The sequence below is a fragment of the Parambassis ranga genome, chromosome 19 (assembly GCF_900634625.1).
Source record: "Parambassis ranga chromosome 19, fParRan2.1, whole genome shotgun sequence".
NCBI classification, from domain to species: domain Eukaryota; kingdom Metazoa; phylum Chordata; class Actinopteri; family Ambassidae; genus Parambassis; species Parambassis ranga.
Window position 1 is genome coordinate 19,876,038 of NC_041039.1, and position 25,716 is coordinate 19,901,753.

The 25,716-nt window shown below is 42.8% G+C and overlaps 1 protein-coding gene across 7 annotated transcripts; it reads left to right on the forward strand.

Moving 5' to 3' along the window:
* Positions 1-3,402: 3,402 nt before the first annotated feature.
* Positions 3,403-22,475, forward strand: LOC114452233 (coiled-coil domain-containing protein 136-like). 7 transcript variants are annotated; one of them, XM_028431429.1, is made up of 11 exons: positions 3,403-4,881; positions 4,958-5,033; positions 6,182-6,246; positions 13,153-13,473; positions 15,751-15,825; positions 16,433-16,735; positions 17,472-17,589; positions 17,861-18,134; positions 18,284-18,415; positions 19,872-19,984; positions 21,505-22,475. In XM_028431429.1, the coding sequence occupies exons 2-11, from the start codon at positions 5,029-5,031 to the stop codon at positions 21,515-21,517; spliced, it is 1,419 nt and encodes a 472-aa protein (XP_028287230.1). In that variant the 5' UTR covers positions 3,403-4,881; positions 4,958-5,028; the 3' UTR covers positions 21,518-22,475. The 7 variants fall into 7 exon arrangements, with proteins under 7 accessions (XP_028287230.1, XP_028287236.1, XP_028287232.1 ...); XM_028431435.1 differs by lacking the exon at positions 21,505-22,475 and having other exon boundaries at positions 19,921-19,968; XM_028431431.1 differs by lacking the exon at positions 3,403-4,881 and having other exon boundaries at positions 4,956-5,033; positions 6,107-6,246.
* The last annotated feature ends 3,241 nt before the right edge of the window (positions 22,476-25,716 follow it).

Sequence of the window (25,716 nt, forward strand, 5' to 3'; positions counted from 1 at the left end):
TGCCTGGTATTTTTGAACTGGTGTTTGTGGGTTGTGGTTTTCCAGTACTGAGACGTCTCAGCTCTGCGGATTGCCGGCAGAAAATCGGGCATTACTTCATTATTTCACACTAGTCACAAGGAAGGAAGTGATGAAAGATGGGAGTATGCCAGTTCACTGAGACATAAGCAGTTAATTAATACAGCTGCAGATTTATGTCCTTTAGGATATTTGCGCCAGAAAAATAAACCATTTAAAAAAATCAACAAGAGAACAGATTATTTTTGCATGCTGTTTAATTAATATGTATGCCACCAGTGCTACCTTCCTCTCTACCACTAGGGGGTGTACGTGCTGCACTGTTGATATGCGGCAACTTAAGAAAACCAATTAAATGGCTGCAAACTCCTTATAGTATGACCTTTGTGGAACTAATTCAATTTAATCATATTTAAAAAAAAATAAAATGTCTGATGTCTCTGTCCTGCTGTAATCACGTCCATGACTTCACATGAACTTTTAATACCCGTTAGAGCCGCATTGTAGCAGTTTGCATGAGCAGTGTGGAAGAACAGTGCCCCCTGCTGTTACTGAAAATCTACCTGCATGACTGCTTCTGTACACTCCAGCTCCTTATTGATGAGTCAAGGCTAATTGTGCGAGACATGGTGATTTAATCTGGATTATTTAGGAAGCTTTTACGAATTAACTTCAAAGTAAAATAAATGGCAAATGTATCTGTCCATGTTTCATTCATTTGTCTCTCTGTCCTTCATTTTTTTGCAAGGAGATGAATCTATGCAGCAGGTTCCTGTGCACATTCTGCATACAAATAACAACAAAAAATCATTGTGAATTAAAAAAAAAAAAAGATTTTTAAAGACCAGCCAGCAAACTGTCACAGGTCTTATGTTGAGTATTGTTGTGTCCTCAGCACAAAGTGCAACATTTGAAGACTTATTCCTCCTCCCGGGCAACAATCATCAAGGGTTTGGATTAAAAGTTAGCAAGCTGTTCCTTCAATCAAATACTGCTCTGTTTTTTTTAACCTTGGTGGGTGAAAACACAGCACAGGTAGAAGAAAGAGCGGGTTAATGATGCAAAATAAAACAGGAACTGAAATCAAGCCGGTTTCTAAAGACAAACTCAGAACTTACTGCACAGAGCAAACTCAGAAAAGACTCATTTTGAATTTAAATATAAATACATCGCCATTTGAATAATGTGGTATTTTTGATGCAGGGGGCGTATTTACTTTTTCCTCACTCCAGAAGTCAACATGATATGGAGTTTTTCCCGGGGTGCACACACAAAATGAATGGTTAAACTGTGCCGCAGTGCAGCAGGGTTCACCTGACACAGCGCTGTGCATGATTTAGTCAGTGTCATTAGTGCCTGCCTGCATGCCAAACAGAGGAGCAGACACATGGTGAGGCAGGGGAACAGGGATGATAGACACATAGCTTAACTGGCACTCTCTGGTACTCACACAGTGTTCCCATACTTTATGAGAGCTTAACTTTTCAAAGTGGAATGGTGAGTTGTGTGCACATGTATCTGTGTGTACATGTGTGTGTGTGTGTGTGTGGGAGGACGGGCCGTGTTTTGTGAATTTGTGGAGCAACTGAGGCCTCTGGGGGATGAAAAATACTCCAATTGGTGTGATGCAGAGATCCTGACTAACACACACATACACACAGGCACACACACACACACAGGCTTAAAAACAGGGATTACGAGCTATATTTGTAGGTGAGAATGGAGCAATATTTTGTGTCCTGCTCATCTTTTTTTTGTGTGGTCTAAGAAGTGAGCGCTTTCCCTTTGATGTGAGCGCCGATCCTGTGTGTTTTCCATTGCATGCTCCCTTGTGGCTCCTGGAGCTCGCTGGTCTATTCACTGGGCTCTATAATGAGCTGCTAATTATCCCAGGACCTCATCAAGTCTCTTTGGGCCCGCAGCTATAAGCCTCCTCCTCACACAGGTTGGCATGGTGACTGTAGGGGACGGGACCTGGAGTAGGCCACTAAAAGGACTGCCGCAGCTCCTCTACTGAGGGGGAGCGAGAGGGACAGGCTTTTTTTTTTTTTTAACTCTCCCTTGAAGACAAAGGAACGAGTGGGAAGTGTGCAGATAGAATTGGGTTAGGTAGATTTTTTTGTTACCATAAGTGTGTGTTTGAGTGTTTATAAATGTGCCTGTGAGCATGTCCCATGCCCCTCATGCATGAACTCAGATTATGGGAAAGTTCTGACCCCTTTGGCAACTTCCACACTGATTTACACAGACTTCTCTGGCAGCGCTGGGCCCTTCCCATTTCCTGTTTATGATGTCATGGAAACCAGCCATGTTCTCCTCCTTTTTTGCTTTTGCGCTATAACATGAATATCTATCCTGCATCTAGCAACGAGCCAAAGTCACAGATCTCTCTGCCAGCGCTGACGGCTGCAGCGTCTGTGACCAGAATTAGAGCTTCCAATGATGAATGCGTAGGAACAGCCAGCAGAAAATTCCAGATTTATGGCAACATTTATCATCAAGGTCTTCATATAAATCACCTCTTAAAATGCCCTAATTCAAAGGCACCTCCAATTTCCTTCAGTTGCTAGGCAACCACAGACCGCCACAGTGATGCTTGGAGTTAAAGGCTGGCAGCCCAGTGGTGTAAAGTGAATTGTGGGGTGAATCACTGTCTTTTATTGCTCTGAGGTTCCATTACATGGTCAGCTGACAATGACAATGATACACTGTCACTGCAGAGCAATTATACAGCCTCTTGATCCCTTTGGTGTATCCGCAAGCAAATTATGTCAGCTGAATGGTTTTTTAGTGGGGGGTGTTTTTGCTCGTTGATCAGTATCACTAGAGAAGCAGTTAGCCATTGTTCCAACTTGCACAAATATGTGGATTTGACCTCCTGCTCCTTCTGCAGATCTGGATTCTTACTGAAAAAACACACTGACACACACTTGTGACCACTACAGACCCCACGCCAGGTAGATAATTGTGCAATCACTAGATTGACCAAATTACTTTCTGAAGCTATTTATTTACTCATGGCATGATTTCAAGTTTATTGATATGATTTTATACTCTTTGCATTTTTATATCTTAGCTCCAGTCTCACAGCCCACTGCTCGCACAGCACCGACCAGCTGATGGATAAACTACAACCTGAGGTGCAGCAGCAATGTAACATCAGTATGCTAACATCTGCTAATATTCTGCAGGTCTCAGGCCTGAACAACTATAATAGACAGAGTACTTCCTGGGTGCACCTACAGGGGGCGCCTGTCACCTCTCACTGCCGCGCTATCCTTTATGAAAAAAAAATGCCTGGGCGTTGATTGGATGAACCATCTGTCAATCACCGCCTATCACGCGGTGATTTGAACCAATCAGATCAATCGCAGAAGAGGAAAACGCCACAAGCTAGTTTCATATCTGTGATAGCTAGTAATTAGCAATTAGCATTGTCGATAGGCGATTAAAAAGCCGTTCTTGTAAGGAAAACACGTCCATAGAAAATGAATTATTGCTTTCAGCCATCGTCAAACCTAAAACATGCAGATATAACTCCCAGTACTACCATAATAGAAGGCGATTGGCTCAAAAACAGTCGTGGTTTGGCTGCAAGCACACAGCCTGAAGTCTGGTAAGATAGTGATGTTTGACTTATCTCACGAATCCAGCTGCGGCACAAGGTAAAACCTGCACAACAGTTCATGGTTGTTTATGGATCAGCTGAACTCTCAGTGTGGACCAACACAAATTCCCATCATCCTTATTAATGATGCACATATTTGTGTAACTCCTCACTTAATAAGTAGTTCTGTTATGTACAAATACTGCAAAGTAAGTAGGCCTAACTGTTTGCACTTGTGTTTGTCTTGTATGTATGTGTTTGTATGTGCACGCCAATTACACGCCTACATTCCTGAGGTCTGAAGCCGGCGTCTTGGCCCGTGACTTGTTGAATATGGACAAAACAAAGACCGCAGTATGAGCAGATTGCAGAGATTCCCTTCAGATGACCTCACACTCTGTGGGACTGCTCTCTGTTACAGAACAAACAGCTCATCTCCAACACGCTGCTGGCCAACCAGACCTTTGTCAAATAGAAAGCCTCATTTTCCAATTTCTGTTGTTAAGTGGAGCCACAAAATGGCTGTCACTTCCCACAAAGTAATGAGTGATTCATTGTGATCACTGTAGCCTCCATCAATGCTGTGTTTTACAGTCAGACAGTCACAGCTGAGTGTAAGGTAACTGTCTGGAATCAGTTACATGTCACCTGACAAACACTGAGACTGATTGTGACCAAGGTTTCGATGGTATCTACATTCCCCTGCTGCCCGTTCTTGCTCTGCGACCAGCCTGCTGCTGCCGCTCAGGAGTGACACTTATGGATTGAAGCCAGACATTGTCAGCTCATTATCAACACCTTGTCATGTGTTGACAGCCAGTTCTCGCCACAGCTCTCCCTTCTGATGTGTGTGTTCATGTGTGGGGGTGTGTGTAGGAACACTGTGGGTTGACAACAAGTTTAAAGATGTCTCCCCGCTCAGGCTCCTTGTCTGAGGGATTATACTGTAGCAAGCGTTTGTAAGCAGACATCGGTCTTTTCAATCCCTTGTTTCCTGTTGTGTGTTCCTGAGAAATCACTTGCTGTTTATCACAGGTACAAAACGACCCCATGCTGGTACCCCCCAGACGCAGGCTTTCTGTCCCTTTCTATTTCTGTCGCACAAACTTCTGTTTTTTTCGTAAACATTTCCTCTTTTACATGTTACTAGGTCGCACACGAGGACATGTGTGACAATGTTTTGTGCGTCTGCAAAGCACTTCCTGTTCCTCTGACAGTGCTGTGATAGGAATATCCTCCTGCTGGGCCAGCGAACAGTTAAGCCAGGCCCCTCATTTCCTCTCACTCTCTCACTCTTTGGCTGACATATTTTCTTTTTTTTTTTTTTTCAAGGCACACCTCACATTTCTGGCTTCTTACGTACTGCACAGAAGTTGCCAGATGTGACGAGAGATTGAAATGGAATGAGGTGAGAGACCGACAGAGAGATAAATGGAGTATGCAGTGATGAAAATGGAGGCGGTGGTGTTATGGTTCAGATGCTGTTTATAGCATAGGAGCCACTGTTCATTAGCAGTAAACAGAGAGTCAGTGAGGGGAGGGAGGGAGGGGAGGAAATGAACAATGGAGGGGAAATGATCAGTAATCTGCAATGTTAGCTGTCAGCCTGCACTGCAAGGGCCTGTCTGGATCTCATTATAGGTAAATTCATTTGGCTCAAGGGCCGAGACTGAATGTGCACCAAAGAGAGAGTGTGTGTGCGTCTGTGTGTGTGTGCAATACCCACAGAGATACTTGTGGTTTGTAACAAGATTTGCATATGCTTCAGTCTTGAGCTGCATTTGTAAGTCTGTTAGTTATATTTTATCACATGGCATATTTTCAGATCTACTACTAATTAAAAACTGAAGAAGCCAGTTTGGAATAAAATCTAGATAGCTTTAGAATATTTGTCATGGCTTTGTCTGCCAGCTCCTCCACACTGCTGGATGGAGCGCTCAGAATATTTTTAGATCTTCTGAGATATATCAAAAGCAAACATGTTTGTGGAGAGGTTTTTAAATAGAAATTATCTACAGTCTCATTTTTTGGGGGGTATGTCATTCAGTGTGCACCCAAAAAACAAAAGGTGCACGGCACAAAAACAGGATTTTAAAAGAGAGATGAAGTTAAAAGGAGATCGAGCAAAAATAGTAAACAGAGTGTAAGTCACGCAGAAAGGGAGAGAGAGAGAGTGTGTGTGTGTGTGTGTGTGTGTGAGAGAGAGAGAGGGAGGGAGGTCTGTGCAGGGAGACGGAGCTTGCCGTCTGGAAAACAGCATCTCTCCCTCCACTCTGCTCCTCCCCTCTTCCCTCTCGGCATCTCTCCCACGCTCCAGAGCTCAGCCTTCAGCTCCCCGGATCCTCCCAAACTCTCCCGAGGTACAGCCTGTGTCCGGGTGTGTGTGTGTATGCACTGAAGCCTGCTCGTGTGTGCGAGTACTTGACACCGTGCTCAGTACTTTCTGTGTGTTTGTCTCTCTCTCTCTCTCCTTTCCTGCAGCTGAGGTGGGCGTGTGGAGCTTCTGACCCTCTCTCGCCCACTCTTTCTCTCCGTCTCTCTCCCTCTTCGCTGCAGCTACAGGGGGGCTATGGATGGACTGCGTTTACCTCCACTCATAGAAGAGGCTCTGGACTCTACAGGTCTGTGCAGCTGTTTTGTTTGTGTGTGTGTGTGTGTGTGTGTTTCTCTGCAATTCCATGCTGTGTGGCTGTTGCCCTGCGCTACGAGTCACGTGCCAAAAAGGTTGATGTTTATCTCTGCTTCAGTTAGAACGAGTGTTTACTCCTGATGTGAGGGATGGGGTTGTGAACTGAGGAGGCGGAGGAAGTGAAGAGGATAGTCAGGTGGTAGGAGGTGGAGAAATAATTGTGGCAGCCCGTCTTTATTAGGAACTGTAGCAGAGCCGACTGACTGACTGACTGACGAGAGGGCATTACTGTCAGATATGGCATCTGTGGACATTTGATGGAGGCTACACACTCACTGCCAGGTAATGAATGAATGGCTGCCAGCTAAAGCCAGGAAATAATGTAGGCTGTGTCATTAGGCAGACACTGTTAGATGTGTTGCATATGTTCTGAGGGCAATCGAGAATTGATGCAACGTGGAGTCATGCAGTGTTCACTCAGCTTCGAGCCTTTGTTATCTGCATGTAGTGGTTGTGTTGTGAACAGCTGCAGTTAGGCTTGCTTGGTAACTTCATACCACTGATTGTTGCTGAATGAAGCGTGTTATTATGTGTGCAGAGTCAGAGCTGTTTTAAGCATGCATGGAATGTGTGTTTTTTTTCTGTGTGTCCCAAGTAGGAAGAAGTGTATGTTTTTACACGTGTTTTGAATGGATGTGCAGAATAGAGCTGTGTAGTGCTCGGAGGATGTTTACTGGTGAAGGGGTTGGGGGGGGGGGGTTCACAGACAGCCACAGGTCAACCACCCCTTTGACCAGCAGCCATGTTGCCAGAGTCTGGCTTCCTCTTCCTGTGTAGTAATGTCCTAAATATGAACTTTAAATCGCAAGTGTTTGTGTGAGAAGTTATTTGTTATTCACTTGTGTTGTGTGCATTTTGCCGTTAACATTATCATGTATTGACCATGATAACATGGATGCTGTCTCAGGAGAAACTGTTCTTCCATAACAAGCTTGTTCCTGTTAACCTAACCCCAGGGACCTCTTTCCTTTCATCACAGCCTGAGGCATGCTTTTAAAAGCTGGAAACTCAGTGGCTTAAAGTAGTGTGAATCCTGACTGAACCATCATAGTAACAACAGACTTTCAGCAGCAAAAGGAAAGAAGATTGAGTAATGGATAGTATTAACTTTAACCCGCATCACTTTGAATTACATACACTTGGGGATCTAAATGGATTACAGTGCATTTATTCTGCCCTGCCTAGGTCAGTTAAAGTTAGACATCAGTCTGGCTTCTCAGAAAGAGGTGACTTTGCTCAGAGAGCAGTTATTTTGTAGTTTTTTTTTTCCATCCAGCTGGTGATAAATTCTTCACTGCTCTGCTTCTAAAATCAATTGTCACATCTACCAACAGGGAATACAGATGTGCTTACACAAACACACACACACTCTGATCAATAGAACATCATCATCGCATTTGACATTTGCAAGCTGGTGTCTGTATATCATACAGCGATTGGCCACCATACTGTTCCTCCCACTTGCACGAGTCAACGAACATTTCTCTCTGCATCCTTCTTTCCCACTCAGTATCTCTTCCCCCTCTTTCTGTTGCTCACTTCAGCACCCACACACACACACACACACACACACAAACCTTTGCACCTGCCAGTGGCTCAGCCCACACAGCATTTCTCTCTGCTGCCCTCTCCTCCTTTCCCTCAGCTCCTCTCCAGTGTGTTGCCCTCATGCTACAAAACTAACATCAGCAGTGATACTCCCCTAAGGTACACAAACAGGATCTCTCCCAGCTCTCTGGAACTAATAAACAGCAAAGTTGCTGCCTTAGACAAACTTTGTAGATGTGGGAGCTGCAGAGACCTCTGAGTAAAAAAAACAACAAATGAGAGCAAATCTCACATACTTTTCCCACCCTCAAGCATCTCAGATCATTTTTTTCCCCCAGCTTAGAACTGTGTGACAAATTGCGCTGCACCGCCCTATTCCCCATTTTCCCTGTCAAACTTTACTGTAAGTGCTTCTTTTTAAAAAAAGAAAAAAACAGCTTTCAAAGCACTCAGCAGGTCCTTGACAAAATGAAAAATTGAGTGTGCCATATGTTTTTTTTTCTTTTGGTTGTATAATGGAAAAACTCATGAAACTTTTGAGTGAATAGTGAAGGTTGGTGAACTCATGTGGCTCCTTCCTTCCTGCAGCCTTTTCTATGTATTTGACTTTTTTCTTCTGCCTCTCAGAAATGCTTGGCATTGTCAACCTATCATTAGCACATCCTCTCTCCCCACTCTGGATCTGGGATTTGGCAGCTATATGGTGAGCTGTGGTATCCCACCCCTCGTTCCTGTGTGATTTCAATAATGTAAAACCTACCCGGAGAGATTACTTTCAGGTGGGTGGCGTTGATATGTGATCAAACGGATTATCACTGCATCACTTGTTTTTCACGCTTTGTTCTCTGTCGCTGCTCATATCCCCTAATAGAAGAGCACACACATGCACAGAAACACACACACACACCCCTATAAAAATCACACTCCCTGAATAAATCTCCTACTGTATGCACACACTGACACAGTTTTTTGTGCACGCTCATCTAATGAGGCCAGATTTTAGCACATTCTGCAATGCTTTTCTATTCTATTGACCCACTTTCTCCTTTGAAAGTACAAACATGAATTTTCCACTTAAATAACAGAGTAGCTGATTAAGTCAGTCCAACTCCTGGCTGCTGTGCGGTTCCTGCTTCTTTTCTTGTCTTCTCTTGCTGCCGTTCTTCATTGCTTCCCCTGGAGTTTTCAGGCTCTCAGTACAGAGACTGAGACGGAGATAAACTCACATTAACCTCACATGACCTCCAACCCCTGTAGCTCAGGCACTCATTTCAAGCTGCTGACTCTCATGCAGTTTGAAACCAGCTAATCTCGGTGACCTGTCCGTGACGGTGCAGTTGATAAGATCGGTCCTCTGTGGGTGGAAAAAAAAAAGAAAATGGCAGACAGAAGGGTTCCATGGTAAGCACACCAGTGGACAGAAGCACAGCTTTATAACCATGGTGACTTTCCATATGTTGAAGCCCTGGCTTGTTGGTGTGCTGATGTCACCATGGAGATGTACGTAGTGTAGGTGCACCTGATTCCTCCTCTTGGTTTTTATGAAGAAGGAAGCAGCAGGAGAGTCCCCCCTCCGGTCATATCATAAACTCTTTCTCCTTCTTTGCATTTCTCTTTTTATCTTCACCTCCTTTCTTCTTTTGTTCACACAGTCTCTCCATGGTTTATTTTCTTCTCAGCCCCCCCCCTCCCTGCTCTGTATTATGCGTTGCTGAGGAAGTGTGCCAGTGCAGGGGGAAAGCTACATCAGAGCTGGGTTTGCTTCAAAGCTGGGGTGGTGGTGGTGGTGGTGGTGGTGGTGGTGAGGGGGTGTGGGAATGGTGTGCATTATGCACGGCCTCCTACACAGGGATTCATGACACACATGCAGTTTACACAAACATATGCAGTCACTATCAATGGGATCCATATAACGCATCAGTACCCCAGCCTGCATGCCCATGTCTGTATGCACAGACAGGTACTAGGGCACGCAGAAGCAACACCTGCCTGCTCAATCCAAGCATGGCTCAGCATCACGCTGCACCTGTAGACAGCCTCCAGCGCTTGTCTACTGTGGGTTGTCATTTCTTTTCACAGCTGTCTGACTCCAGATGTTCCCCTTACAATCCAACTTGCGGCCATAAAGAAAGACGGACTGGAGTCGAGTTTAAAATAAATTTAAAACAAAAACCAAAGTCATATGAGCAGGAAAGATTAAAGCTACAGTACAGAATTGTCCTCTCCCTCTCCTGGCTTTAAGAGGTATTCCACAGACATTGTTGATACCAATGTAGCTTTTGCATTTACTATCTAAATAGTGGATTACTGTCTTTAAATCTGTGATATTTGTGTTTTTGTGGTAAAGAAAAGTCTGGTTTGTTCTTGTTTCCTCTCCAAACTTTAATCTCTCTGATAGCCCTGTAGCACAAACCTTTTTTTTAGGCACTTCATGGAGGCTGCATCACAATTCTAGTAGCTGTAGCCTCTTCTTACTGTTGCTCCATTTGCTTCCGTCCTCAGGCTTCCTACAGGAATGACACAACAAAAAAACTCCTGTGTACAGTGAAACACAGAGAGATTAACCTGGTGCTTAATCTGAGTGAAATGGTTTAGAAGGCTGCTAAATCCTGTTGATGTAAAATGTTCTAACTCCTCTGTATCTTGTTGAGTATATTGCCATCTGCTATTACTCTGTCCGTATATAAGATCAGGTTTCATTTTTTGCTGCATATTTAATATGCTGTAACTCCAACTGCAGCAGTGCGCTGACTGCTTCATGGAGACAGACGTCCCTCTCTGCACAGCTCTCCATCTCTCTCCCTGCATGCCTCTCTCTATTTGTTAAAACCCTCACTCTCCTCCTCAATTTTGCAAAGTGCAAATTTCATTACACTCCTCACATCATCACTGAGCACCAGAACAAAGGGCTACTGTGGCACATTAATGTTTAAATTTAATCTCAGGCAGCTACCCTGAATACTTGGTCTGTCGGCTTCTTTTTTTTCTGAAGTGGCACAGTGTTTGCATTGACGTACTTGGTGTGGTGTGTCTTGCTACAACGTGATTCTGAAGGAATGTGTTGGGCACAGATAAAGCCGCCATCCTCTCCCGGGAGCTGTAGGGCTGCTCCTCCTGTGAGGACTCTCGCTGTAGTTTCTTTGCTCTTGTGTGCATGCAGCGTCCATGTCTAATACAATCTCAGCATGACTAAAGACCAGCACCATGCCAAGTATGCAGTGCAGTGATCACAGGTATGACTGCAGATAATTCTGCTGCACAATGTGTTTGACATTCACGCACAAGGTGAGGTGATAAAGCATCTGCAAGGAGTGACATGATTAACAAGCAGCCTTGAGGTGGTGTCGAGTTAATTAGCAGAAAGGTTTGTCTTAGTTTACACAGATGACGTTTAAAGAAGTTTAAAACATCTGTCCAGTTTAAGAAGATTTGCAAAAAGTAAAAAAAAAGTATGAACATAACTCGGAGATTGTTTCAGTTCAGCTGCATTTACAGACAGGCCTGGATGCTACACTTACAAATCCTCAAACTACAGTACACCAGAAACCACTTTAACCGTCGCTTTCTGAGTTAGTACCTCCTGAGCTAGACATCCTACAGGATTTAGATGTGAGTGATATTCAGTGGGAAGTCTTTTGTCTCTTGATGGCCTTTAGCTGCCGCTGGCTATACAAGCAGCTCTTGCTCACTCCGTGCTACAGCGCTCCAGCTCTCCTCTTTATGACTAACTCATTACACCAGCATCAAAGTTTAATGACAAAATAGCCCAGCACTCATGAAACCTCTCGCGTGCCTCTCAGGGGCTGCATTGTTTAAAGTAACATTATTATGAGAGAGGAAGGAAGCAGGCTGTCATAGATGTATGAGGGGAAAATGTCTTCCATGCACTTGTTTGTGGTGGAGATAGTTACATCTAGTTATGGGAAAAGCAAGGCAGAGAAATAATTATGACATGAAATAGAAGCTTTCCCTAAGCCAGGATTACACCAGTGAGCATCACTCTTAATTAAGCAGATCTTTAGTTAATGCATCACTGTCCCCTGCTGCACCTTTTTTTTCTCCTCACGTCTCTCCATTCCTGTCTCTTAGGAGACACCATTCCCCTCTCTCATCCTCACACTGCTTTCTGAGCAATCCTGAGGTCCACTTGGACATGAATGCATAGTCATACATATTCATTTATTCCTGAGATGGACTTGACCCAAGAGGGCACAATATTGAGGAATGGGAGTGAAATGATTCCCGGTCAGAGTGTGATGTAAGCAGTACCTCCAGGGATGAGACTGAAATTGAGGTACAAGTTATCGTTCAGCTGTAAAAATTGCTGCCGTGCGTCCCCACGGTGAATATAATGTCATTTTTAGCGCCGTGGCCTTCCATGCCTCAGAGAACCCCTCATCTGACTAATGGGAAACAACCACAAATGGGAATTTGCCATTATGCTGTTGTGCTGTGAATTACCCTCTTTAGTTTTCTGCACTGCGCTTGTCTCTGTAGCTCTGGCATGCTACAGCTCATAAAAAAAGCTATAATGTTAAATCAAGTTTATTTGTGTTACCCTACATCCTGTACAATGTCTCATTGGATTTTTACAGGCCCACATTAACTGGGACCTGTAGTTAAAACCTTTTTAAAAAGCAGACACACAGCAGACTGCCATGTGAAACGAGTGAGATGTGTGTGTCACATTTCTCTTACTATGAGTGGTAGCCTGCGTTATTATGGACTTTGAGGTGCATTGCTGAGTGGTGAGTCATAGTGATTGCTTCAGCATACTGGCCCTCCCCCCCCCTTTCAGTATCTGCAGTGTGTCAGCTAACTTACTCCACCTACTGGTCAAATGTTTATACATCTACAGTGCCGATTGACGGATGTCAAATCAAATTCATGTCATCAGCTGGGTTTAAAATCGGTTCCAAAACATGTTAAAGACTGTTTAACACATATCACTGAACCACTGCACAGAACCGTCTTAAATTCTTAGCAGCACATTCTTTGTCTTGGAGATCAATTCATGAGATGAACATCACAGTCCCACTGCTAATTACATCAGAGGATTTATGTTGTGTTTTGCATGATGTGTCAAGTAAGGTATAAGATTGCAAAGAGGTTACTGGTCAAAAGGAATAAATGCCGATTTAATCACAAGATGGTGCTGTTGATCCAAAAAGTAACTGCGACTGTTCTGCATCCAACCATGACTGAATTTCGAGGGATTTGTCACCTGTAAATCTCTCTTTCCGTCCCTGTCAGGCTTCTTTTTCTAACATCTGTGTCATCTTTTTCTCAGATGACCCCTGTGATCTGAAAGCCGAGAGCAGCCCCACTATGGATAACGAAATGACCGCCAAGGAGAGAGGCGTCCTGGAGAACAACGAGAAAGAAGAAATGGACCAGGAGAGGTCTCAGGAGGAGGAGGAGGAGGGGGAAGAAAAGAAGCTGAAGGAGGAGGAAGGTGAGGGAGAGGAGAAGAAGAGAAAGGAGCAAGAGCCGCTGACGGAGGAGCAGGAGCTGGAGGAGCTGAGGGCACAGGTGCTGCAGTTGCTGCTGGAGCTGGACGATGCCAGAGAGACATCCAACAAACACCAGGAGAGCTTCCATGAGTTGCAAGGTGAGAAGTCTAGCCTTGCATATGATGATGAAGATAAACACTTTGACTTTTTAATAAATAATCAGTTGTTTTATCACAAAACAAACAAGTAACATATAACATAATTCATTTGTAAACTCTTTATTTTCTGGCATTTAAAGAGAAACTGTTAACATGGTAACTTTGGTCTAATAACTAGCGTATAAAGCCAGAGGCTGCTGTCTCTCTGTAAAATGTTAATTCAACAGAAATAAACAATGCAAATACAAGTGTAAACTGCTAGAAAAATTACATAGTAAACGAAGAGAAATTAGTCACAACTGTAATCAGTCATTTCAGCCCCGGGCATAATCAAATACTAAATTGAAAGCCTGTTTACAGAGACTGGTGTCCCATGCTGAGCAGGCTGTTTTTTCCGAATTTGCAATATACAACATCAATATACATTTGCAGAGATAATTTCCTCCTCCCTTTAATTTTGATGTAATTTATCATTCAAATCCACTGCCTCATCAAGAGCTTGCCTCATAAACATAACTACAGCATGCAATCCACAGTCATTTGTCAAATTTGAAGCATGACACCAATGCTTTCCTTAATCCTTTCAAAATTGAACCAACAAAATTGACAAAAGATTTAGATCGTCTGCTGTCTTAGAGCCTATTTCTCTCTGCTCTAAACAGCTGAACTTCCTGAGACCTTCATTACAGTCTAGGTAGAAGTGTAACTGTTTATATATGGTCCCTGACGTGGACACTAGCTCATAGTTGTTAAATAGTCTCACGTCATACCTTAGACATGATGAGCTTAATGTTCAGGCACAGTAGCAGTACGTAAGGCCTTAGGCATGAGGCTACACTGAATGTGTGCGTGTGTGCGTGCACATTTATGAGTGTGTGAGGAAACATGGTGTGGCAAGCTCAGTACACTTTGTCTGGCAGCAGTGGAGGCATTCCTCCAACAACTGTGTGCAGCGCTGAGGGAAGCTTCCAGACTGAGTGTCCTAAACCACAACGAGAAGTCACCGTTGGTCGAATCCCTCTGGAAGCAGTCAGCTGCTCGCTGTGCCGGCAGCTGATGCATGCAGATGATGTATGAAGTTTGAGATTCGTGCCCTCACACTAATACGATGTAGCTGGGTGAACGACTAGTTTGTGGAGCTTCTAGGAGTGTTTTCTTTCCATAAACAATACCTATAAGATCCATATGAAAATAAAGCGCTTTGTTTTTACCCTTTTTAAAACGTATGACAAAGAGAATAGAACCAACACTAGTAGTCCTGTGCAGTGGAGGTAAATTCCTAAACATGAACATTTAGCTGGAAGTCTGCGTGCCGACATGCTGATCATTAATGTTATAACATTCTAATACGTATTATCACACAAAGAATACCTGAGTTTGATTGAATGTCCTTACTCGTTTGCAGGTACTTCATCTAAGTGAAGTTTGGACTAATTAAAAATGTCCTTCTGCAGTTTGCACAGCATGAAATGTTGGAATCTGATCAGTACATGTTGAGATCAGCTCTGATCTCAAAACACTAGAAACTGGCAATTGTTACATTATGTCTATGGATAGATTTTAATAACCATAGAGGTTTTTACGGAAAACAATCCTGCATATCACCAGGGAGGACCTGGGTTTTCAAAATAGTTGTGCAGCCAAAATGTCCTGCAACAGATGGTTTGGACCCTACAGAGGCCTGATCTCAATTTTGTGGAGTCAGTTTGGACGTACATGAAGAGACAACAGAGAGCTGTGACAAGTTCTTCAGGCATCTCAGAACAACAGCCTGTCTGTGATGAGTTTATCACAGAGACCTGGAGCGGATTTCTATTTACTGCATTTGATATGATATAAATAGAGACATTAAGATATTAATGGCACTGGTTTTGAATTCATTTTGCACATGGCATAATAAAACCTTCACACAGCCTCAAGTGTGCGACAGAATTGTCTTGGCATGGCACGCACTAATAAGGACCAAAAAAAGAAATAGAAAGTCAAAAAATAGCTGCAAAACAGAAGCTGTGAAAATGGAAGAAAACAAAAGAGCTTTTTTTTCCTTCTGTCCTTAAAAAGCTGTTAGATTCAGGAGGAGAATACTTGTGTGAACTAATACTGATGTTCTGCTCACGTACTTTACAATATAGGCTACACACAAAGCTGCTTCTGTCATTCAGTCATGGCTCAAGGTTGAACAGCTTATCAGGTTGTCATCTCTCTATTGGCCTGCCTGAACTGTCTTTTTCCTCTTATCTCCCGACTTGCTCGCCTGTCTCCCCCGCTCCTCACCAGGACTGCTGGAGGATGAGCGTCTGGCGAGTGCCCATCAGGCTGAGGCCTTCACACGTCAGATCCAGAATCTGCAAGGTATTAACAAAACCAGATTTTTCCCTCTACCGGTGTCACAAATCTGAAGTAAAATCTTTCTTTATTAACATCTGTCAATGGTCTCCTGTGATACATGAAGTGCCACATATAGAATAGAATATACTTTATTAATCCCTTTGGGAAGGTCCCTCAAGGAACTATGGTGATGTAAATGACTAAAAGATGAGATCAATCTCTTCTATCAGGCATTAAAATATAAAAGACAAATAAATGAAATACTAAAAAACTTCCTTTCCTAAAACTACACTGATTATCTAAACTTGACCCTGAAAAAATGGTTACCATCAGTTACATCAGCTCTTCTTTCAAACAGTAACCTACACCCACCCACCACACACACACACACACAGGCACGCACACACGCACTGCCCGCGCACACACACACAGGCACATTTAAGAACACACCACCCACAGACAAAACAACACATGTTGTCTCACAGTTTACAAAACTTCAGGTGAGATCTCACACACACACACACACACACACACACACACACACACCGATACTTACAATGCAGTCTCACCCACACATCTCCCATAAAGACAGTCTAACATTTTCTTCCTCCTCTTTCTCCACTTGCCGCAGCCCAGCTGCGCTCTGTTCAGGAGGAGATGAACAGTCTGGAGGAGGAGAAGGACAGCGAGCTGGCTGAGGCCCAGGAGGAGCTGCGTGCAGCTCAGGAGGAGGTGCTCCTGCTGCAGCAGGCGGCAGAAGAGGCGGCGGGAGAGAGGGAGAATGACATCGCCTCGCTGCAGGAAGAGCTGTGCCGCCGCCGGGCCGAGCTGCAGCGACTCAGTGAGGAGACCCAGGAGTATGAACTGGAGATCACCACACTGAGGGCCGAGATCAGCATGAAGAGCCAGCGCAGGGAAGCTGAGAGGAGAGAGGGTGAGAGATCAGTGCGGTAACAACAGGGAACAAAACACAAGAAGAAGAAGAAAGATGAGGAAGGCCCATGCACATGGCTTCACCGCTCATAGTGTTATTTTATCAAAAACAACATAACCTCTCTCTCATTAAACACACACAGAGTTATACTATGAAATATATCCAGCTCACAACAAGTACAAATAGCCTGTGATTAGTCTTTGTGGCTGATATTATGCAAACAAAGGTTATGGACGGTCTTATTCCCCTAACAGCATGTTAGCGTCCTGCAGTCAAGAGCATCAATCATTGGTGGGGATTTAATAAACATTACAAATTACAAAATATGATTGCTGGAGCAGCGGTGTGTTTGTGCATGCAGATGTTTGTGTGTGTGTCTATGTACTTAGGATACCAAGAACATGAAGTCATGACAGGGAGGGGCACACACTTCCAACACATGATATCATCACTGGGTTTTGCAGCTGAGGGTCGGGTGGGACTAGGGGAGGGGAGATCACTTTATTTCGTTGTTGTGCTCTTTCATGCAACCCTCTCTCCAAATGTGTTGTATATGCAAGTAAAATCAGACCAGATGTGTCCTTTTATTATGAAAAAAAAAGATAAATAACACACAAAAACATGTTAAACTGTTTATGTAATGATGTAATGATGCTACATCTACGAGCAGTTATACTAAAGATGAGCTTGACTGACTTAAATCCTCTCCATCTCTGACCTTCTGCGTTTCTGGCAGGTGATGTGGACCTGCTGAAGGAGGAATGCCGTATGCTGAGAGAGGAGTGTCAGACCCTGAAGGAGGACAACAGACGTCTCTCCGAGAGGCTGCAGCTGCTGCATAGACAGAGGACATGGTGAGAAGTCAATGACTGCTCACTCATGAGCTGCGCTCACTGGATCAGCCGGAGGGGAATACTACCCCTCGCCACAGCCGCGTCTCATTGCTTGGCCACCTGTTTAATCACTGCAGTGAATTTGTAATATCATATCAGGGATTACACACAAGCTCTGGAACCATTTGATGATTAATTGATGAGCAGTTCAAAATTATTTTTAGACTGAAAGGTCAAGGAGTTTGAGGCAAATATCTGCGTGATGGACGGTTTGTATTTGTTTCTTGGACAGCTCAAGTGTCTACCTGTCGCTGAAAGAAGAAGACACAGAGGTCACAGAGGGGAAGGAGATGGAAACCGGCCCAGACGAGGTCATGACAGAGAGCTACATGACCATGGCCGAGTCTGAGAACTGTCGCCTGGTGGATGCCTCCATCCAGAAGAACATCTCATTTGATGGGAAGCCAGTGACACCAACAGGCTGGAACGGAGGCATCGGGGAGATCTTCTCCCTGAGAGACCAGCTGAAACAGGCTGAGGAGAAGGCCTCGCAGGTTCAGAGAGAGGTATGGCACCTTACTATCTTAACAATACCCTCGGACTAGACATGAAAATACAACGTGGACAGATCTAGGTCAGATTTTTACGTTTTAAGAATCTGAATACAATTAAGTTGGTTGTCAAGATTGTAGTGTATGACCCGTGTGTCCTCCAGTGTGACGGTCTGAAGATGGAGCTGCAGGAGCTGCAATTACTGTACGACAGCAGTCAGAGGGAGAGAGAGGAGCTGGAGGAGGAGCTGCAGCGCTGCAAGGCAGAGCTGGAGAAGCTGTCGGGGGGCACTCAGGTGAGGGACCAGAGACCCACAGCTATAATGAGACTAACATGAATAATATAATGACATACAGTTGGTACCAGAATCAATTTAAATACAACAAGGAGCAATTATGTTTATGGCCTAAAAAACAAGTATAGACGCACAATTATTTTTCAGCGCAGGCATGAAGCATGATTCAGGCAGCTCTTATATATCTCAAACAGTCTTGCTGCATATTTTGAATGCATGTGAATGCATGTGAATGTAACACTTAATTGTATAACTGATGTTCTTTCCTCTTAGGCCACAGATTTATCAATCATCCTCCATATGCACCTCTGTGTAACACTAAATACCAGCATTTATCCTTGTACTCTCATTTGTATTTTGAAACTGACCAGATATTAACATGATTCGAGTCATTTAACGCTTTTTTCCTTCTGCAGCTGTGCTAACACAAACCTCACATTACACCCTGCTGTATCCTGTCTGTGGTGCCCACTTTTTATATGTGTCCCCATGTATGTTTTGATATGAACTGACCTGGTCTGTCAGCCCATATCGGCACTAACTGTGTGCTTTGGGCTGGGGAAGCACTCCTCCCCCCCCTGCCCTCCACTGTGTGTCTGTGTCCTAACCTCTCTGTGACAGCAGTGTTTAATACTGTTGTGGTACAACAACACAAAATGAATACATATTTTGCCACAAATATGTGAATTAATGGCACGCGGCTACATTATTCCAACATAATAACGACCACTTGAAAGCAGTTCTACTATCCTACCAGATTCTTTTCTTTCAACCCTTCTCAGTGAGAATCAGTTCCTTTTTAAAAATAGCGGCTGTCAGTATATGTGTTTAAAAAATCTAAATAAAACCCCTACAAAATGATACATTTTGGGGAAGGGTTGGCAGGTTCTTTATGTCTAAAGACAACAAAAAGAATGCTTGTGTTTTGTCTACAACAGCTGTGATGACATGTCTCTGCCTTGTGTCAAACTGTCTACCCGTGCCTGTCTCTGATACTGTCCTTGTTCTCTGAATGTCCATGACCTCTCAGCCTGTATGACAACATTTATACAAAAAAAAAACATGAACAACAAAATGAGGATCGAGAGACTAAAAATATCTCCATATGCAAGTCACATCATTCATGCTGTGCGTCTTTCTTTTTTTGGCCCTCATAACATCACATGCAGCCAATAAATGTCACACAGGACCGACTGCTCACACAGACGGAGTTGATGTCACCCTAGGGTTATGCATTATTTGTTTAATAAAAAGCACTCCATCACAACCCTTCCTCTGTACATCACAGCCACAGGCCATACCCCCCCCCCTCCCCCCATCCATCCATCCTTCTGTGATGATTGTGCTGGTTTTGTGCTCCTTATCTATGTGTTTATTATTTGCAAGCAAATCAGTCCATCCAGTCATTCATTCACCCCCTTCATCCCCATGGTCCCTGTTTTTGTTCCCTCCTCAGAGATTCATCCATCCGTCTGAGCACCCTGTTCTCTCCATCCCCTTCATAGGAATGATTGTAATTGTGGCTGTGGTCTGGTGCTGGTTGTCGGAGCTGGCGTCCCAGAGAGCAAGGTATGAGAAGAGGCTTATCTCTGTCTGATACATAATGTTAAATACGGGTCTTACTTACACCATGGATTAGTTCACCCAAATGATAAAAGAGTCGTTTGATCTGGCAACAAAAAAAAACACTGCATTTGCTTCTGATTTTAATAGAAATAAAAGATCAGAAAAGTTTCCAAAGACAAAGTTTGTTTAACAGAAAGGAGCTCAGTTAGACATCATTTCAATTGACTCAAAATCTGAACAAACGCAGGCAGAAATTGTATTCTTTTCAACAACAAATCCCCTGTAAACACACACATGATCAATAGATTTAATAAGTCAACAACACCGATAGGACTCGCTGGAATGAAGCGGTGATTTGTAGACAAGAAGGGAACAGCTGAGGCCAATCGGCGAACACAAACCTGACTATTGTACTTTTTGGAAGCTGTTTGAAAAATTAATGTTTCACTCCTGTGAGAACTAAAATCAAAACACACATCACCTCCACTGTGGTGCGGTTGGTTTGAATAAAACAAAAAATCTAGCCAAATAAAAACTCTCAGCATGAATAAATAGGACTAGAACCACCTGTTATTTTGGTGAACTAATCCTTTAATATTTATTATTGGGATTTTTTTGCTGTTCAGAGTATTTGTTAATGGGGGAGGGGGTCAGAAGTGAAGAAAAACCAAATTATATCAATGGATGTATGGAAGAGACTGTACAGCAGATAATGTTTGAAAACTGGACATGGGACAGGTGGGCAGTTTGGCAAATCATATAAAAGCATGCCGGTTAAAGTAATTGATCAAATATATTGGGGAATAAATAAAAATAAAAACTACCTATTGGCCGAGAAATGAGATGAGAAGATTAATACCACTGTCATGGATTTGTGTTAAATATGCAGCTACCACCAGCGGTAGTTAGCTTAGCACAAAGATTAACATGGTGAAATTCAGCTCAAAATCGAAATATATGTATATATGTGTATATATATATACATCTGTTAGGTCCACAGAAAGAACACAATACATACAAAGAAACAGGTCACAGTATCCTGCTAGCATATACAACAAGGTCTACAACACCTGTCATTCAAATATCTGGGTTGAAGCACTGGAAGACGGCGTCTTGTTCTGTAACAGGCTCAAGTGACCGGGGTTTTATGCACTTCAGAATAAACACTTCAGAAGATGAAGCTAAACTGCAAATAAGCACTTTTTTTGGTCAAAGATATAATGCATTAATTAGTGAGTATGTAAGATGCTGGTGGGAGAAGATGTATTTTTGCACAGAGCCAGGCTTGCTGTTTGTCTGTGCTTCATTTTTTATGCTAAGCTAAGCTAATCTTTTGAATCTAACTCCAAACTTTACACTCCAGACATGAGACAATCTTCTTATCTCTCTCTGTGTTATGTGCAAATATGCACATTTGCTAAATGTTGGAACTGTTCCTTAAAAGGCACTGTGTGGTTTGTCTCGGTGAGATGGATGGCCCGTCTGTGGACTGTTAACACTGCTCTTTTCATGTCTTCTCTCAGGGGAGTGAGGTAGGTTGGAACTCTATTGTGACCATCGCTGCATCCACAGCAGTGCTACTAGCGATGACTAGCTTATTGAGAGCTTTCGTTCGATGTTGACTGGATGGGTAACAACTCCACAGGGACGGACGTCTGTCTCCCACCAGCCCTTTGTTCTCTCCTGCCACGTCTAACTGGAATGATCTTAATGTGATAGAACTGTGTAGGGAAAGTTTGATCTCTGATGAGATGGTACTGAGCGCACACACAGACTGAGAATGATCAACAATGACTAGGAGCTGACCTGCAGAGAGCCCACATAAGGACAGATTAGTGGATTATATGTATGCTAGTGCTGTGTTGGTCCTCCTCCTGTGAATATTATTTTCGTTTTTCTTCTTCTGTGAAAATGTGAAGCTCTTAATCAAATGGGTTTTTAGTTTATGAAACCGTTCTTTATTTATTTGTGTTTTTTTATTGTTAATAGTCTCTGATAATAATGATGAGCTTTCAGTCTGGCAGTTTAATGCACTGAAAAAGCCTAAATGTACATATACCTTTGAAACATGGACAGAAAAAATTAATTCAATACAATCCTACATTCAAACATTACAAGACACACATGTATGGCTCACTGAGCACCTGTTGATCCAGGCATATTAATGATTAAGACTTGCGAGTGGAGTCAGCTCTTCATCATCTTCTAGTCAGCCAACATGCCTGATAGTTGATGCAGTGCTTCAGGTCCATCTTGTTGGAGCACTGTTACACTATTTTCCTTCCTTTTACTACATTTAGCAGGAAAGTTCCAAAACATTAGAGCTACTTTTGTTATGTTGTTGTCACTTTCAGTGTGGAGAGTCGATATTTTTACTAGGGATGTCCCGATCAGGTTTTTTTGCCCTCGAGTCTGAGTCCGAGTCATTTGATTTTGAATATCTGCCGATACCAAGTCCCGAGTCCCGATCCGATACTTTCAGGACTCTCTATAAAGGCACTCATTGCAGCAAAACGTGTGTGTGTGTGTGCGTGTGGCTACCACCACACTGGGAGATTTCACACACGCAGCATCGAAGTCTCGAACCCAGGACCTCTCGCGCCAAAAGCAGCTGTCATACCCCTATATCCGAGTTCTGATCGGGAGGTAATGTCCGATTCCGATCGAGTCTGAAATCACGTAATCAGGCCCAATTTCCGATCACGTGATCGGATCGGGACATTCCTAATTTTTACCCTCCCTCGGTCTGGATTTGATTTAATTGGTTTGCTTAATTGCATTGTTAGTGAGTTCAGTGGTGACTGCAGATTGTTAAAGGTACTCACAGGCGATGCAGGGACAGGGTCAGCTGTTTAAAGGGGCATTTTAGACGTTGTTAAGGGTTTGAAACATGTAAATAGGAAGGTATGACTCTTGTTTACATTTGTGAAATGTTTTTATTTGTGAAAATCTTTTAGAACTGAAACAAAGCATGCTAGACGACGTTTAGAAGCACAATATATCATTTACGTTGGTTGTGTGGATTCTGTTTGTATTTCATGTAAATAGATGTGACATATAGTACTATGGGAGAGTTCTTTCTTAAATCCATTTGTACTAGCTTTGTAGAAAGTTTATTCTATTTTGAAAGAGCATCGTATATTTGATAGCCCAATTATATGCTTATATGTAAATGTTTATTTATGGTGAAGAGTCTCTATATAGCATTGCTAAACTTTTTCAGTACGTTCAAAGGTGGTGTAGTCATTGCATGCATTTAGACGGCGCCATGTGACTCCCTGTCAGACATTTTCTCTGGAACATGTGTCATCAATGATGAGCAATGCTTGAACAACCTTTTTTTTTTTGCATTCTGCTAACGGACTGCCTCTGGACAGCAAATGTCGTCACTCTTTGATCAGTTCAATAGAAGCTGAACTCCTGGATCATTATTTCTGAGCTCATATAAACTTCATTGTTCCAGAAGCTTCTGTATTGCAGTGTTTCTCGGCTTGCTGCTTTGCATATGGATAGCTTTGTTGTTTTTCGATGTATAGTCGTGGCTATTTTGTTACCTGGAAGTCTATTTTGCACTGTAAATGACTTGAGAAAATAAATATACCCCAACCCACATGATGTCTGAGAGCCTTCTTTTCCTGGGTGGTGTCCTCACCGGCTATCGCAGTCCCTCGCAGTCATAAGGTCGAAGGTCTTGAGGAATCCCATTCATGAAAACATCAGCCGTCGCTCTTCGCTGGCGTCACGTTACAACGGGGTTGTACGGGTATTAATAACCCGCTCTCCAGAGATGTGACATAAGCTCACAGACATGGTTTCTTTACAGATGGCAAGGAACTGATGTGTCAACTCGTCACTCAGGAGCCACGCTCATGGTTTACTAAGTTTAAGAGCAGCTAATTATCTAAAGTTGGCATCGGTGAGTAACCAGCCAAAAGCTTCATTAAGCAAACCTGCTGTCACCTTGCATTACATTTGTCTGCAAATATTCCCTCCTGGATCAGGCTGTGGTCTCTTAGTTCCAGCTGAAGAAAAAAAAAAAGAAAGTGTCCTAATGGTCGAAATGTCACATTCAGATCACCTGCAAATCCAATCAGCTGGCCCCTGGCCTCAGGCCTATCTGTCCAGCAAATTCAGCCCAAATCCCTTCTTAAATATTTAATATATTCAGCTGACAGGCTAACGGGGAAAAGGCTAATTAAAAAAGGTGGGAAGCTGAGTGTGAGAGCAGCCATGGGCAGTCTCTGGAGATGTAATGTCAACTCAACAGTGTCCACAGCAGATCTCTGTGATATGCTTCTTTGCTTTAAATTAGGTATTCACACACACTTTATACTAATATCCTATCAAGGCTGGTGGACAGAAGCAGTAATACAAAAAAAACTCCCATCATTTTTCAAAATAAAGCTTTTCTTAGACTGCATTTATATCAGGAAAATAGTCTTTAAATGGAATATGAGTAGCCTGAATTCATAATGATAAGGAGAAAATATATTATATATATAATATATAATAATATTATATAATATTATATTATAATATTATATTATATATAATAATGTCCTTTTGTGTTAGTTCCCCTTTAGACTCAGTCAGTTTTTTTTTATTTGTAGTTCTTTGTACTTCCTGTTTTATTTTGGTAATCAGTCCTGTTTGACTTCCTGTCCGTTTGCCTGTCCTGCCCTCGTTGTTTCCACCTGTGTCTTACCTGGTGTATTTAGTCCACAGGTGTTTTTCCTACCTGGTCTTCACACCCATGAGTTTTCATCGCTGGTTCAGTCTCAGTTTATTGTTTTGAATTTTTTGCTCATATGTTATTTGTTTAACTTATTTGTTTTTTGTTTTTTTTTTAGTTATTTCTGGTGTTGTGTTTAAAACATAGCTCGCTTTTAGTTACTTACTTTAGCGTTTGTGTCCTAGCTCCACCTGACACTAAAACAGGTATAAAATGAAATAACAATGTAAAGGCCGGTTTAAAAAGGTTCGAGTTTACAGTTGAACATACATGGATTTGTGCCCCTATAGTATTTGTAACTTATTTAGTTAGCAGAGAATGTTCACAAACCTGAATAAGCTGTTTATATCATGGCTCCTGTCCTGAGTACTCTGACTCCACTGACTACAGATCATCTGAATTACAGCACTGCTGCTTCATGTTTGTACTTTGAATAATTCTTAGATATAATAGCTAAAAATACTTTAACACACACACACCACTCACACATGATATCTTATGACATGGGGGGTGATCGACCTGGGGACCCCTGCTGAGAATGCCTTCTGCATGTGTCAAAGTTATTCTTACCTCCCACCACTTCATGAAGCCTGGTGCTGGCATCTGGTGTCAGTGCTGAGTGCTGAGTCACAACACTGTGACAATCCTACCTGCAGCAAAGTCAGGGTTTATTCATACTAAATACATTTATCTGAATATACATTACATTGGTTTATTATTCTATACATGGCTGATCAGAGTCGGTGGTCACCGGGAATGAGTTCACTGGGCTTGAAGTGTGACGACTTGGAGGTAACATAATGGATATATGTGGCTGTGATTTTGCTTCATGGGGCAGAAAGTAGTATTAAAGCTGCTTCTTTTTAATAAAACATGATCTCTTGTCCTTCTCTGAGCTTTGCTTGTCTACACAGAAATGTATTTCACTCAGTGGTGACAGATAACTGTCTAATAAAGTTGCTTCACGGTGACCTCATCCTTTAGAAAGTTTCTCCCTCAGACG